This window comes from Homarus americanus, unplaced genomic scaffold (assembly GCF_018991925.1).
Source record: "Homarus americanus isolate GMGI-L3 unplaced genomic scaffold, GMGI_Hamer_2.0 scaffold46583, whole genome shotgun sequence".
NCBI classification, from domain to species: Eukaryota; Metazoa; Arthropoda; class Malacostraca; order Decapoda; family Nephropidae; genus Homarus; species Homarus americanus.
This window is the reverse complement of record NW_024731675.1, coordinates 1,978,732-1,994,922: the sequence shown is the minus strand read 5'-3', so window position 1 is coordinate 1,994,922 and position 16,191 is coordinate 1,978,732. Positions and strand designations below refer to the sequence as shown.

The window sequence follows — 16,191 nt, the reverse complement described above, 5'->3', positions numbered from 1 at the left end:
CCCCGTGGATACTGAGGGCCCCGTGGATACTGAGGGCCCCGCGGATACTGAGGGCCCCGCGGATACTGAGGGCCCCGCGGATACTGAGGGCCCCGCGGATACTGAGGGCCCCGTGGATACTGAGAGCCCCGTGGATACTGAGGGCCCCGTGGATACTGAGGGCCCCGTGGATACTGAGGGCCCCGTGGATACTGAGGGCCCCGCGGATACTGAGGGCCCCGCGGATACTGAGGGCCCCGTGGATACTGAGGGCCCCGCGGATACTGAGAGCCCCGCGGGAGATGGGGTAGCAAACAAGCTTCTCAAATTTCCAACCAATTCGTCTAATTCAGTTAGACTTGATGATTGAGGTAAAGAGGAAGAAAGCTGAGTTTGGGATGAAGGTAATTTAGTCCCCACCACTGCATTCTGACCAGAGGAACCTGAAGAAGAGGAACTACCTGAAGAAGAGGGACCACCTGAAGAAAGTCGACCATGTGTACCTGAGGTTATAGACAACACCTCACTGGATCCAAACGACACCTGGACTCCTGATGGTGGGCGAGAGTGAAACATAAGTTCCCCCACTGTCTGGCCAGGGTCATCAGAGAACGGGATCCTAACCTCTTGAGAGATGCTGTGTTTGGTTATCTCACTAAGGGTGTGTTCATCTCGTTGTGGTGGATGAGATAATGTCTCTCTCTCACTGCCTGTTTGTCTCGTAGCTTCATCTGGAGATCGTCTCGTAGAAATCATCATTCTTGGCTGTTGGGTTTCTACATTAGACATTCTGGTCTGTCTGTCTGTGAGTAAAGGAGTTTGTTCCGGAATGTGAGATCGATTTGAGGGTCTCTTCGGTGAATGTGTGTTGTCACTTATCATGTCTTGGGATCTGGATTCCTTGATAACTACAGGAGACGGACCTCTAGAATTACTGGAAGGAGATCTGGATTTGCTGGAAGGAGATCTGGATTTGCTGGAAGGATGTCTGTTGATTTTTGTTAGAGATTTCGGTCTTGATTCTTGTATGAGTTCGTTGTTTTGGTTTGCCTCGCTGCCTGAAGACTTGTTGGAGACCCTCGACTGTCTTCTAGGTGGTGTTGGCGGCTGTCCTCTGTTACCCATCATTGATTTGGTCTCAGATTCGACGATAGACGTGGAGCTTCGACTTCTGTAATCTATAGGAGTTTGTTTTGGTGTAAATGATCGACTTATAGGCGTTTTTGTAGGATCTTCAGACACGTAATTTATAAACGCGACTTCAGAGTTTCCAAAAGATGTACTGGAATGAGTTCGAGTTTCATCTACATTGGGTGTTTGAGTACGAGGTTGACTTCTTAACTCAAGTAAGGCTTCATCTCTTATAATCATCACTGTTTTGTTTTCAGGTCCTCTGTGTGATTGTCTTGAACGGCTTCTTGTTGCGCTCGAATCTCTCTTTATGTTATTGAATCCTGACTCTCCTGGTGGCTGTCTTCTGGTCACATGAGCTCTGGATATTGATGCTGGTGTAACAGGTTTCGATTCGCTTTCGTAAACACTTGAGGAGTTTGTTGAAGGATCTGATTCTTCTCTGTTTTCCATCTGGTATTGTGTGAGGGAGGTGATGACTTTCTCCAGTACGCCGTCCACGATCACTCTGGCCCAGAAGGTGATGTCGTGTTCATAGACGATATTGGTGATCTCAACCTTGTCCCTGTGCCGTTGTAGGGCCTCGGCGTACACCCCCTGTAGGTCCACAAAACCTTCCGCGATGATTCTTGAGGATAAATAGCGAATGTACCTCTGCATCGCCGGAGAAGCTTTCGAGTACGACTCTAAGATAAGGTCCTCCTTGACTTCTAGCTCAGCCAGACTCGAGGTGGACTGTCTGCCACCAGGTGTGTAAATTTCGGGGATTTGGGAATTCTCAGCTGAGGTTCCCGAGGATGAAGTGTTGTCGCCCTCTTGGTCTTGATTTTCTCTGGTGTGAGTCAAGGGTCTCAGGCTGAGGCTGTCGAACCGTGAGTCCGTCCCCAAGGTGATGAGTGTGGGCGTGAGTAACGGCGTGGGCGACTCTCCATCCATACCCGTGGGCGGTGGGGTACACGTGGGCTGAAGACTGGAGACTGATGGAGACCCCGCAGGTGTGTGAGGCAGGTTTGTGGTGTTGGAGACTGGTGGAGACCCCGCAGGTGTGTGAGGCAGGTGTGGACGGGTTTTGGTGTTATCATCGTCAGAGTCAGAGTCAATGTCGTGGATCTTACTGAGAGCTTCTTTAAGTCTCTCCGTCGCCTCCACACTGTTGACGACGCGGGACTCTCGCTTCCTCCACAGGCTCTTGGTCCTGGCGGGGGACACTGGGAGCCTCAGGGGGGTGGGCGTCAAGGGTCTCGGTGAAGGAGACTCTGGGAGCTCTTTCCCGGGGCGTCGTTTGATGTGCGGCAGGAGTGTGTGTCGAGTCAGACCAGAACGAGGTTTCTCGGGGAGGTTACGAGGTAGAGGTCGACCATAGAGGGCTTTAGTGAGAGGTGTACTTTGGAGACCTCGAGGTAGGGGTTTCCGACACCTATTGAGACGCTCTACGTGGCTTGAGTACGCGTTAGCTCGCCGGTTTGTACTGGGGGGTTCCACGGCGTCTTTGTCGACACACTGGGAGTGGTCGATGAGGCGGAGTCTGTCGGCAAGTTGCGAGGCGCTGAAGGAGGAGGAGGAGGAGGAGGAGGAGGAGGAGGAGGAGGGGGAGTTGGAGGGGGAGGAGGGAGAGGAGTTGGGTTGTGGCATAGTGGCTGCCGAGGCGTTGAGGCGAGGAAGACCACCACTTCGACCCCGCGACAACAGGTGAACGATGGAACGATGAAGGTGAGGAGAGAAGACCAGCCTCTCCTCCTCCAGGTATCGAGGGTGAGGTACAGACTCAAGGTCGGAGTAACAACCACTCATATCATTGCCCAACCAATCAGCAACCTCGAACTCCATACCATCACTCATACCTAACTTAACGGTCTCATATACACGCCTGCCACCCACCTCCCCGCCGCCCACCGCCCAGCCACCACCACCCTCCCCGCCGCCCACCGCCCCGCCACCCTCATCACTCAAGGACACGGGATCGAAACCCTTAAGACGAGGTAACTCTTCTTCCTCCTCCACCGTCCTTGTCATCGCCCACGCCTCCTGTGAGCTGTGGGTGGTGGATGTGGACGTGTGTGTGGGCGTGTGTGTGGGCGTGTGTGTGGGCGTGGTGGGCTGGTCCTCGGGTAGCTCAAGCAGGGTCTCCAAGATGTGGTACGTCTCCCTCACCAGCAGCGACTTCTGCGGGAGAGACAGTATCAGTACTGCCGCCCGCACGCCCGCACGCCCTCACGCCCACACAAACACAAGGAGGTCAACCAACTTAAAATCTAATATAAGTAAACAACCCGACGATGTTGTTTACATACCCGTCACCGAGTCATTGTTTACAAAGACGTGATCGTGATGGTGTAGTTTATCGTTTACGTGTAGACAGGTGGCTATATGACGTGTCTGGTAGCAGTCAAGTGTCTGATGAAGGAATGGATCAATGTTGTGACTGTCTCTCTCTCTTGCTCTCTGTCTATCTGTATGTCTGTCTCTCTGTGTCTATCTGTACGTCTGTCTCTTTCTGTCTACATACCTGTCTGTCTCTCTAAGATTATCAAAGAATAATTCATAGTTATTGAGCTTCCTGGCGCCATTGTGACGTCACGCGAGGATGTAAACAAAGGGGCGGTGCTTAAATGTACGTATATGAGGCCCGCCATTATGACGTCATGCGAGGATATAAACAAAGGGGCGGAGCTTAAATGTTCAGGAAGACGACGAATAAAGATCAATAAAAATAATAAGAACAACGAAAGAACAAGAACTGGGAGAACAAGAAGAAGAACAAGAAGAACAAGAAGAAGAACAAGAACTGGGAGAACAAGAAGAAGAAGAACAAGAACTGGAAGAACAAGAATTGGAAGAACAACGAAGAAAAAAAAGAATATGAACAACAAATAACAATAATTGGAAGGAGAAGATTTGGAAGAACAAAGAAGAACAAGAACAAAAACAAGAAGAACAAGAACAAAAACAAGAAGAACAAGAACAAGATCAACACACAGGTAAAGACAGCAACAGGTGTCATTAACTCACATTATCAGTGACTTGTAGCGTCTCGGGGTAGTTTGACACAAGGTAGTCAACCACATCTCGATGGCCGTGAACTGTAGCTTTATGCAGTAGACCCACGCCCTGTAGTGAACACCAGAAGAACTTATCATTACTTAAACCTTACTTAGATGTTACTTTACCCTCACTTACAACAACTATAACAAAAACAACTAAATATTCAGTCAAACATTTAAAAAAAACAAGTAAAATCCTCGATAATGAAACACACTTGCGTCATGGGAGAACTTGAGACAATATGGCGGACATTTGTGACAGAGACTATGTGTATGGTGAGTGTATATATGTGTTTCGGTTATAATACAGTTGTACCATATATACTACAGGTACACTACAGGTACACTACAGGTAATTATCTCACCTGTGCGTCCTTAGAGCGGGCCAGCTTCCTCCGGTCTAAAAGGGCTTTGAGTTCACGTAAGTTCCCCTTCTCTACCGCGTCGTGCAGAAGGTCTATCTTTGACTGTAGGGCAGAGAAGACTCGGTTAGGTTAGGTTATATTATGTATATTTCAACATACAGAGAGACAGAGAAGCAGACAGACAGATGTATATAGACGCCCTCAATTTATATAATAATTCCCACCCATCGAAACTAAATACTGTACACAGAATCCCGCCAATAATACTATGGCTACCAGTGACGTCACGTTATAAACACGCCTCTGAGTGGTCGCAGGTTCATGACTTCACCTATCAACACACTCATGATTGGTCAAGAGATGATGCCGTCACGGAATATAACTCGCTATTGGTTCTCTAGATATGACGTCATGAATAGTGGCCTATGACTATTGGTTGACTGGTTGCCATGATGCTCAATGATTCACCAATGTCAACAAACAGTGTCCACGAGCCCATTATTATTATTATTATTATTATTATTATTATTATTATTATCATTATTATTATTATTATCAAATATGACAACACAACATAATTAAATATATCAAGTCATTACATCACCTGAATATTACACCTTAGTTCACCTTAATATTAACTGCACCTAACCTAACCTAACGTAACACTAACCTAACCTAACGTAACACTAACCTAACCTAACTTTACGCTAGGAGAGAGAGAGAGAGAGAGAGAGAGAGAGAGAGAGAGAGCTCACAAAAAACTCATTAATACACTATCAAAGGTGTAGCCACTCACTTACACCTTAATTACAGGTGTTTGGCGCTTGAAGGTGTGTGTGTGTGTGTGTGTGTGTGTGTGTGTGTGTGTGTCATATCACCTTACTCTCCTCCACACCCTCCTTGGCACCTCACCTAGCACCCCCCCACCTGGCACCCTTCATGGCACCTCATGGCACCCCTCACCTGGCACCCCCCCACCACGCACCACCCCATGGCACCCTCTTGGCACCCTTCACCTGTGCAGCACCCCTCTGGCACCCTCACTTGGCACCCCTCCTGGCACCCCTCACCTGGCACCCCTCACCTGGCACCCTCACCTGGCACCCCTCACCTAGCACCCTCACCTGGCACCTCACCTGGCAACCTCACCTGGCACCCTTCACAACAATCAATACCCCTGGCACTCACAGTTCCACGAAACCTCTTGTGGGTTGTACATAAAGTGCCAGTCAGTGCCACCTGTATGTATGTATGTATGTATGTATGTATGTATGTATGTATGTATGTATGTATGTATGAATGTATGTATTCCAAGGATACATCGTATGTGTATTGTACTGTATCTTTCGTGTGTGTGTGTGTGTGTGTGTGTGTGTGTGTGTGTGTGGAGAACTCATAAGGACACCAGAAGGAGCTATATGACACCTGTAGGACTCACCACATAAGAAGGGACAGTCTTAAGGAAGCTCCGGACTTTCTGGTCAGTGGCATGTTGATTGACCAGCTTTGACCCTTGACCCTGAAGGATAATTTCTTCCAGGGCCTCCACATCCGCGGCCCTGATGTACTCCCTGATCTTGGCTGAGGCCGGACCATTGTCGCTGTTCAGGGCTAGGGGCGAGAGTAGGGTGTTTAAGGGCATTCTAGGGCATTTAAGGTCTTTTAGGACATTCTAGGTCTTTCTAGGATGTTTAAGGTCACGCACATACACACATACACACACACACACTTCCCAGGCGTTATTAAGTGGCTCGTAAAACACCACTAATTACCCACCAATTACCTCCCTCGGTCACCTAATTGGGCTGATAACTAGAGACCAGCAGTTAATTACTTACTCACTTAATTCATTATTGAGTTACTTATAAAATTAGTTCATTTGTCACCTAATAACTTATCTATAAATTTATAAGTACGATCTTAATCACCAATCACAAATCTGCTTCAGTGGCCTTGAGATTCGGACCTAATAGCCTTGTTTACACTATACTGATCGTTAATGTGAAATGACGTTACTATTATTCAAGGTTAGCTCAACAAAACCCTTCCTAATGCTGATTGGTTGATATTGAACTCATCTTTCTGCTGATTGGTTGATGTTGAACTAATCTTACTGCTGATTGGATGATATTTGCGTAACAATAATATAAATTTTAACTCTCTCTCTCTCTCTCTCTCTCTCTCTCTCACATAACCTAACCTAACCTAACCTAACCTAACCTTTTGGTGGTGATGAATGAACGTACAATCCATTCTGCATAGACTTGTTCTTGTTGTTGTTGTTGTTGTTGTTGTTGTTGTTGTTGTTGTGACGCGCCCCCAAGGAAGGTCGGCCTGGTGCGCCCTTGGTTCTCGCCATAGTGAAGTCTGTTTCTCAACCTGGAAATACACGTAACATAATCTGGAGTTAATTCTTAGAGTTTTATAGGGGTATGAGGTGTGAGGGTGTGTGTGTGTTGTGAGGGTGTGTGTGTTGTGAGGGTGTGTGTTGTGAGGGTGTGTGTGTTGTGAGGTGTGTGTGTTGGTGTGTGTGTGTTGTGAGGTGTGTGTGTGTGAGGGTGTGTGTGTTGTGTGAGGGTGTGTGTGTTGTGAGGTGTGTGTGTTGTGAGGGTGTGTGTGTGTTGTGAAGGTGTGTGTTGTGGTGTGTGTTGTGAGGTGTTGTCTGTGGTGTGTGTGTTGTGAGGTGTGTGTTGTGAGGGTGTGTGTGTGTTGTGAGGGTGTGTGTTGAGAGGGTGTGTGTTGTGAGGTGTGTGTGTGAGGTGTGTGTGTGTGTTGTGAGGTGTGTGTGTTGTGATGGTGAGGGTTGTGTTGTGTGTTGTGGTGTGTGTGTGTGAGGTGTGTGTGTATTGTGAGGTGTGTGTGTTTGTGAGGTGTGTGTTGTGAGGGTGTGTGTGTTTGTGAGGTGTGTGTGTTGTGAGGGTGTGTGTGTTGTGAGGTGTGTGTGTGTGTGTGTGTGTTGTGAGGTGTGTGTGTGTTGTTGGGGTGTGTGTTGTGAGGGTGTGTGTGTGTTGTGACAGAGGGTGTGTGTTGTGAGGGTGTGTGTGGGCAGAGGGTGGTGTGTTGTGGTGTGTGTGTTGTGAGGTGTGTGTGTGTGTTGTGAGGTGTGTGTGTTGTGAGGTGTGTTGTGAGGGTGTGTGTGTTGTGGGGGTGTGTTGTGAGGTGTGTGTGTTGTGGTGTGTGTGTTGTGGGGTGTGTGTGTTGGTGTGTGTGTGTGAGGGTGTGTGTGTGAGGGTGTGTGTGTGTTGTGGGGGTGTGTTGTGGGGGTGTGTGTGTGTGTGTGAGGGTGTGGTGTGTGTGAGGCAGAGGGGGTGTGTGTTGTGTGTGTGTTGTGAGGTGTGTGTGTGTTGTGGTGTGTGGGTGTGTGTTGTGAGGGTGTGTGTTGTGAGGGTGTGTGTGTTGTGAGGGTGTGTGTGTGGGGAGGGTGTGTGTTGTGTGGGTGTGAGGTGTGTGTGTTGTGGGGGGGTGTGTTGTGAGGGTGTGTGTGGGGTGTGTGTGTGGGGGGTGTGTTGTGGGGGTGTGTGTGTTGTGAGGGTTGTGAGGTGTGTGTGGGGGGTGTGTGTGGGCAGAGGGTGTGTGTGTGTGTTGTGAGGTGGTGTGAGGGGTGTGTGTGTGTGGGGGTGTGTGTGAGGGGTGTGGGGGTGTAAGGGGAGGTAAGCAGAGGGTGTGTGTGTGTTGTGAGGGGTGTGTGTGTGAGGGTGTGTTGTGAGGGTGTGTGTGTTGTGAGGGTGTGTTGTGAGGGGGTGGTGTGTGTGTGTTGTGTGAGGGGGTGTGTGTGTTGTGTGAGGTGTGTGTGTTGTGAGGGTGTGTGTGTTGTGAGGGTGTGTGAGGTGTGGGGTGTGTGTGTGCTGGGGTGTGTGTTGAGGGTGTGTGTGTTGAGGGAGGGGGTGTGTGTGGGTGTGTGGGAGGGTGTGTGTGTTGTGAGGGTGTGTGTGTTGTGAGGGTGTGTGTTGTGAGGGTGTGTGTGAGACTGTGGTGTGTTGTGAGGTGTGTGTGGGGGGGGTGTGTGCTGTGAGGGTGTGTGTGTTGTGAGGGTGTGTGTGTGTTGTGAGGGGGGTGTGTACAGAGGGTGTGTGTTGTGGGTGTGTGTGTGAGGGTATTGTGTGTGAGGGGTGTGTGTGGGCAGTGTGTGGTGTGTGTGGGGTGTGTGTTGTGAGGGTGTGTGTGTTGTGAGGTGTGTGTGTGTGTGAGGTGTGTGTGTTGTGAGGGTGTGTGTGTGTTGTGAGGGTGTGTGTGTGGGGTGTGTGTGTGTGTTGTGAGGTGTGTGTGTGTTGTGAGGTGTGTGTGTGTTGTGGGGTGTGTGTGTTGTGAGGGTGTGTGTGTTGTGAGGGTGTGTGTGTGTTGTGAGGGGTGTGTGTGTTGTGGGGTGTGTGTGTGTTGTGGGGTGTGTGTTGTGAGGGTATGTGTGTGAGGGGTGTGTGTGTTGTGAGGGTGTGTGTGTGTGTTGTGGTGTGTGTGTGTTGTGAGGGTGTGTGTGTGGGGTGTGTGTGTTGTGAGGGTGTGTGTGTTGTGAGGTGTGTGTGTGTTTGTGGTGTGTGTGTTGTGAGGTGTGTGTGTTTGAGGTGTGTGTGTGTTGTGAGGGTGTGTGTGTGAGGTGTGTGTGTGGGGTGTGTGTTGTGAGGGTGTGTGTGTGTGTGTGTTGTGTGAGGGTGTGTGTGTTGTGAGGTGTGTGTGTTGTGGTGTGTGTGTTGTGAGGGGTGTGTGTGTTGTGTGTGATGGTGTGTGTGTTGTGGGGTGTGTGTGTTGTGAGGGTGTGTGTGTGTGGGGTGTGTGTGTTTGGGGGTGTGTGTGTTGTGGTGTGTGTGTGTGGGGTGTGTGTGTGTTGTGAGGGGGTGTGTGTTGTGAGGGTGTGTGTGTTGTGAGGGTGTGTGTGTTGTGATGGTGTGTGTTGTGAGGGGTGTGTGTGTTGTGAGGGGTGTGTGTGTTGTGGGGTGTGTGTGTTGTGGTGTGTGTGTGTTGTGAGGGTGTGTGTGTTGTGAGGTGTGTGTGTGTTGTGAGGTGTATGTGTGAGGTGTGTGTGTTGTGATGGTGTGTGTGTTGTGAGGTGTGTGTGTGGGTGTGTGTGTTGTGAGGGTGTGTGTGTTGTGAGGTGTGTGTGTGTTGTGAGGGTGTGTGTGTTGTGAGGGTGTGTGTGTTGTGAGGGTGTGTGTGTTGTGGTGTGTGTGTTGTGGTGTGTGTGTTGTGAGGGTGTGTGTGTTGTGAGGGTGTGTGTGTGTTGTGTGAGAGTGTGTGTGTGTGTTGTGAGGGTGTGTGTGTTGTGGGGTGTGTGTGTGTGTTGTGAGGGGTGTGTGTGTTGTGGTGTGTGTGTTGTGAGGGTGTGTGTGTTGTGGGGGTGTGTGTTGTGAGGGGTGTGTGTGTTGTGAGGTGTGTGTGTGTTGTGAGGGTGTGTGTTGTGAGGGTGTGTGTGTGTTGGGGTGTGTGTTGTGGAGGGGTGTGTGTTGGTGAGGGTGTGTGTGTGTTGTGGGGTGTGTGTTGTGAGGGTGTGTGTGGTGTGGCGGGGGTGTAAAAATAATATTGAATTTTCTTCAATATGACTCTCTCTCTCTCTCTCTCTCTCTCTCTTTATACAGTTCTCATTCAGAAACCACACGAAACCTATGTATATGTATGTATGTATGTATGTATGTATGTCTTACCTGTTGCCATGACGCGACAGGTAGGAAGGATTCCGTCCACCACCTTCAACTCTTTCATATAAACTGATTCACTCTGTCATACCACCTCACCTTCTCACCCCCGCCCCCCCCCCCCATCAGCCGATACTACAACCATGCGCTCCTCCTACCTGTCCACCTGTATACCTGTCCCACCTGTATCCTACCTGTCACCTGTATACCCACCTGTCCACTTATCTACCTACCTGTCCACCTACCTGTCCACCTACCTGTATACCTACCTGTCCACTTATCTACCTACCTGTCCACCTACCTGTCCACCTACCTGTATACCTACCTGTCCACCTGTCTACCTACCATCCCACCCACCTGTCCACCTGTATACCTGTCCACCTGTATACCTACCTGTCCACTTATCTACCTACCTGTCCACCCTCCACCTGTATACCTACAGTCCACCTGTATACCTACCTGTCCACCTGTCTACCCACCTGTCCCACCTGTATACATACCTGTCCACTTATCTACCCACCTGTCCACCTACCTGTCCACCTGTATGCCTACCTGTCCTGTATGCCTACCTGTCCACCTGTTTACCCCACCTGTCCACTGTATACCTACCTGTCCACCTGTATACCTACCTGTCCACTTATCTACCTACCTGTCCCACCTACCTGTCCACCTGTATACCTACCTGTCCACCTGTATACCCACCTGTCCACCTGTATACCTACCTGTCCACTTATCTACCTACCTGTCCACCTACCTGTCCACCTGTATACCTACCTGTCCACCTGTGTATCCTGTCACCTGTATACCTCCCACCTGTATACCTACTGTCCTTATCTACCTACCTGTCCACCTGTATACCTACCTGTCCACTATACCTACCTGTCCACCTGTCTACCACCTGTCCACCCACCTGAGATACGCTGGCATTGAGTCAGTGGAGCACCAATTTACTCATGTATGTAGAGATGATATATTATAATAGAGTGTTAATAGGGTGTGGTGACCACCATCAGTCACCTCACAGTGTGGTGACCACACCATCAGTCACCCTCACAGTTTGATACACACCATCAGTCACCCTCACGGTGTGTGACCACGCAATCATTCCCTCACAGTGTGGTGACCACCATCAGTCACCCCTCAGGTGTGGTGACCACACCATCAGTCACCCCTCAGATGTGGTGACCACACCATCAGTCACCCCCCAATGACCAACCACCATTAATGTCATCATGTGTGTGTGTGTGTGTGTGTGTGTGTATGTGTTTACTGTATATTAAAGGCAAAACCTACAAATAATTCAATATTATCATTTGTTTACATAAAAACATTGACGTACATACACTACTTATATACATTGTTTATATAGCTACAGTGAGTATATAAACACCTCAGACTAATGTTTATCTATCTACATTAGTTTTCCCTTCACAATGGTCCCAACTAAAATATTTTTATAATAACATTAATTAACATTAATCTTCCTCTAATATATGACAAATATTTAACATATAATAATATAATAATAAATTTACACAGTAGTTAATAATTAACATTTATTAAGTGGTGGAAAAGGTTCTTATTTACATATAAACTCATACGTGTTACTTTTATGGCGAGGTACATCAAGGCATTATCTACAGGCGCCTCACACCATCAACTGCGGTGAACGTCATGGGCTACGATTGATGTTTAGTTATGTTGATGTCCACACGGTCTTAGTGTCTCGATTTATTTGTTTGTTGTCGTGGTTAATAAATAGATGTATACCATTACTGTGTACACCAACAAACTCCGTGTATACCATTACTGTGTACCAACAAACTCCTGTGTATACCATTATTGTTTACACCAACTAACTCGTGTATACCATTATTGTGTACACCAACTCTTCCCTTGTATACCATTACTGTGTACACCAACTAACTCCGTGTATACCATTATTGTGTACACCAACTAACTCCGTGTATACCATTACTGTGTACACCAACAAACTCGTGTATACCATTACTGTGTACACCAACTACTCCGTGTATACCATTACTGTGTACACCAACAAACTCCGTGTATACCATTACTGTGTACAACAAACTCCGTGTATACCATTATTGTTTACCAACTAACTCTGTGTATACCATTATTGTGTACCAACAACTCCGTGTATACCATTACTGTGTACACCAACAAACTCCGTGTATACCATTATTGTTTACACCAACTAACTGCGTGTATACCATTACTGTGTACACCAACCTATCTGTATACCATTACTGTGTACCAACTAACTCTGTGTATACCATTACTGTGTACACAACTAACTGCGTGTATACCATTACTGTACACCAACAAACTCCGTATATACCATTACTGTGTCCAACTACTGTGTATACCATTACTGTACACCAACTAACTCCCATGTATACCATTACTGTACCAACCAACACCGTGTATACCATGACTGTGTACCAACTAACTCCGTATACCATGACTGTGTACACCAACTAACTCCGTGTATACCATTACTGTGTACACCAACCAACACCGTGTATACCTGACTGTACACCTCAACGTGTATACCATTACTGTATACACCAACACCGTGTACACATTAGTAATATACACCTATTTACATTTATCTTAATGACAAACAATAGATCGGAAGAGTATCAGTGCCCGTGAGGACATCAAAATAACTTCTGCTATAATAGTAGAAAAATAAGTTAAAATAAATTTTGGTAACTTAATGTGACTTATTGTAACTCGCCATAAAGTAACACGTATGAGTTTATATGTGAAATAAGAACCTTTTCCTACTTAATAAATGTTTATTATTAACTTCTGTATAAATTTATTATTATATTATTATATGTTAAATATTTATTATATATAAGTGGAAGATTAATGTTAATTAATGTTATTATAAAATATTTGGGTTGGTGGACCATTGTGAAGGGTGACTAATGTAGATAGATAAACATTAGTCTGAGGTGTTTACGGTTTCTGTGCAGGTCCTCACGACACAGTGGAATGCAAATCGAAAATTCAGAACAAAATCCCAGTTATTTCACGGTGTGTCAGTTGCCATGACAGTCACGATGCCAGTAATGCCAATGGCCCGCATCCTGGCCCTCGCCCGGAAAACTAACCTTGTACCACCGCCCTAGTCTCTGACCTAGCCCGTCAACCAAACCTCACTCCTATCCACCACCGCCTCTTCCACCCACCAAGGATTTACCATTGGTCTTTACTCCTCTACCAACACCGTGAACATCATTACTGTATACACGGTGTTGGTGTACACCTATTTTAATGTTCCTTGAGAACCAGAGTGTCAAGTGTCCGTAAAGACATCCAAAATAAGAGCAATCAACTACCTAATTAGGACGAATCGTTATAATCGTGTTAACAATATATGACCTATTGTAACGCGACATAAAGTAACACGAATGAGTTTATATGTAAATAAGAACCTTTTCCACCACTTAATAAATGTTTATTATTAACTAGTGTATAAATTTATTATTATATTATTATATGTTAAATATTTATTATATATAGGAAGAAGATTAATGTTAATTAATGTTATTATAAAATATTTTGGTTGGTGGATCATTTTCAAGGGTAACTAATGTAGATAGATAAACATTAGTCTGAGGTTTTTACGGTGTTTATATACTCCTATATTGTAGTAGATTTCTCCTACAAACGCTGTTTGTCGCTGAGTATACGACACTAATTCTCCAGTGTATGCCTCGTGGTCTGGGTCAACCAGCGCCGCCATACATCAGGGCGGGGGTCAACTACTAGCCACGCCAACCCCCGCTATTTAAGACCTGACCTCGTGGTGACCTGTCTCTTTCTACCTCCACCAACCAGCCAGCAACACCTCCTCCGCCTGCCTGGCGGTCTTCGCCCTGCCGGCGAGCATGGCGACCCACAAGCTGGTCCTCCTCTGAGCATCCTCACCAACCAGCTCTCTACTTCCCATAAGAACATAAGAATGGAGTAAACTGCAGCCCATTGGCCCATACTGCAGTTCCGTTTACACCAACCCTATTGCTCATATGAGCATCCAGCCTATGTTTGAAGCAATTCAGCGTATTCGAGTTAATGATGATGTTTGGTAACTTGTTCCATTCATCCACTACTCTGTTTCCAAACCAGTGTTTACTTATTCACGACTAAATCTAAATTTGTCTAATTTAAAACCATTGTTACGAGTTCGCTCGGTTGGATAGTTTGTATACCTTTGTAATGTCCCTTGTTTAGCTCTGCCTTCCACTTATACACCTCATCAGGTCGCCCCTCGCTCTACGTCTCTCTCAAGGAGTGCAAATTGTTGCTTTAATCCTGTCTCTGTACTCAAGGTTCCTAATGCCGGATTAGTCTTGTCATTCTCTGAATTCTTTCCATGGATTCTATATCACGCTTGTAACCACGCTGCTTTCCCAGCACCGCTGCATTGTACATCCAATACAACATGTATACAGAGAGCACATCGTGAGTTTCTTTCTCCATCCCATCCTGAGTGTGAACCCAACATCTTCAACCCCAAATATAAACAATGTATATAGAGATGAAGTCTGTAACAATATAGTATACAATGTAATGTCTATATACAGAATTGATATACATCACACATTAAATAAGTATACATGTAAAGCACAATACTGTACACTGTATAAGTACATGCTATATACACTGGGTGTATTACCACATGGTATGTATACTTGTAGGTAGATAAACAGTGTACATAGTGTATAGGTACACAGTGTATATGTACTCTGTATGTATACTAACACTTTATGTATAATGATAAATACCAGCTGTGTATATATATATACCTATAATGTTATATGTATTGTTACAGACCTTCATCTATATACATTGTTTATATAGCTACAGTGAGTATATAAACACCCAGACTAATGTTTATCTATCTACATTAGTTACCCTTCACAATGGTCCACCAACCAAAATATTTTATAATAACATTAATTAACATTAATCTTCCTCTTATATATAAAAAAACATTAAACATATAATAATATTATAATAAATTTATGCATTAGTTAATAAACATTTATTAAGTGGTGAAAAGGTTTTTTTTACATATAAACTCGTATGTTACTTTATGGCGAATTACAATGTAACATAAATTGTTAACTCTACTACATTGTAGAAAAGTACACTTACTTATTTTTTTGATGTCCACACGGACACTATGAATTTGACTATTGTTGGATTTCTGGCACTGTTTGGACGTGCAGGTCGCCTCCCACACCACCCTGGCTGGTAACGTACTGTCATGGCTGACTGAAGAGCTTCAACGAGTCATCACAATGACGGAATTGGGGGTGGACACAGCAATGTAGCCCAGGTACTGCTGGAGGACTTGGACTGTCCAGCAGCAGTGAGTGTGAAGAACAAGAGCCGTGAGATAACGTGGCGCCTGAGGGGCGTCCTACCGTTGCCTAGCGGAAGGGCGGCGATATATATATATATATATATATATATATATATATATATATATATATATATATATATTAGTCATCCTTCACACCACCAACCCAAATATTTTATAATAACATTAATCTACGGTAACGGTAAACACGGTGTTGGTGTACAGTACAACGATGTATATATTCATAATAACAAAGACTAACAGATAAGGTGAAGTGAGTCAATTGGACATTAAAATATGAATTTCTGTTATGTAATGTATTTGTTAAGTGTTAACAATTTATGTGACTTATTGTAACTCACCATAAAGTAACACGTATGAGTTTATATAATAAGAACCTTTTTCACCACTTAATAAATGTTTATTATTACTAATGTATAAATTTTAATATATTATTATATGTTAAATATTTATTATATATAAGAGGAAGATTAATGTTAATTAATGTTATTATAAAATATTTTGGTTGGTGGACCATTGTGAAGGGTAACTAATGTAGATAGATAAACATTAGTCTGAGGTGTTTATATACTCACTGTAGCTATATAAATGTATATATGAAGGTCTGTAACAATACATATAACATT

General features: G+C 45.5%; 1 protein-coding gene across 1 annotated transcript in view; it reads right to left on the bottom strand.

Moving 5' to 3' along the window:
* LOC121867651 overlaps positions 1-10,217 on the bottom strand; it is a 40,486-nt gene extending 30,269 nt beyond the window's left edge. The window contains exons 1-5 of the mRNA XM_042367666.1: positions 10,150-10,217; positions 6,737-6,895; positions 5,955-6,127; positions 4,517-4,618; positions 4,120-4,218 (exon numbers count right to left, since the gene is read on the bottom strand). Coding sequence (XP_042223600.1) covers positions 4,120-4,218; positions 4,517-4,618; positions 5,955-6,127; positions 6,737-6,875 — 513 coding nt within the window. The 5' untranslated portion in view covers positions 6,876-6,895; positions 10,150-10,217. The remainder of the gene's footprint in view (positions 1-4,119; positions 4,219-4,516; positions 4,619-5,954; positions 6,128-6,736; positions 6,896-10,149) is intronic.
* Positions 10,218-16,191: the final 5,974 nt, after the last annotated feature.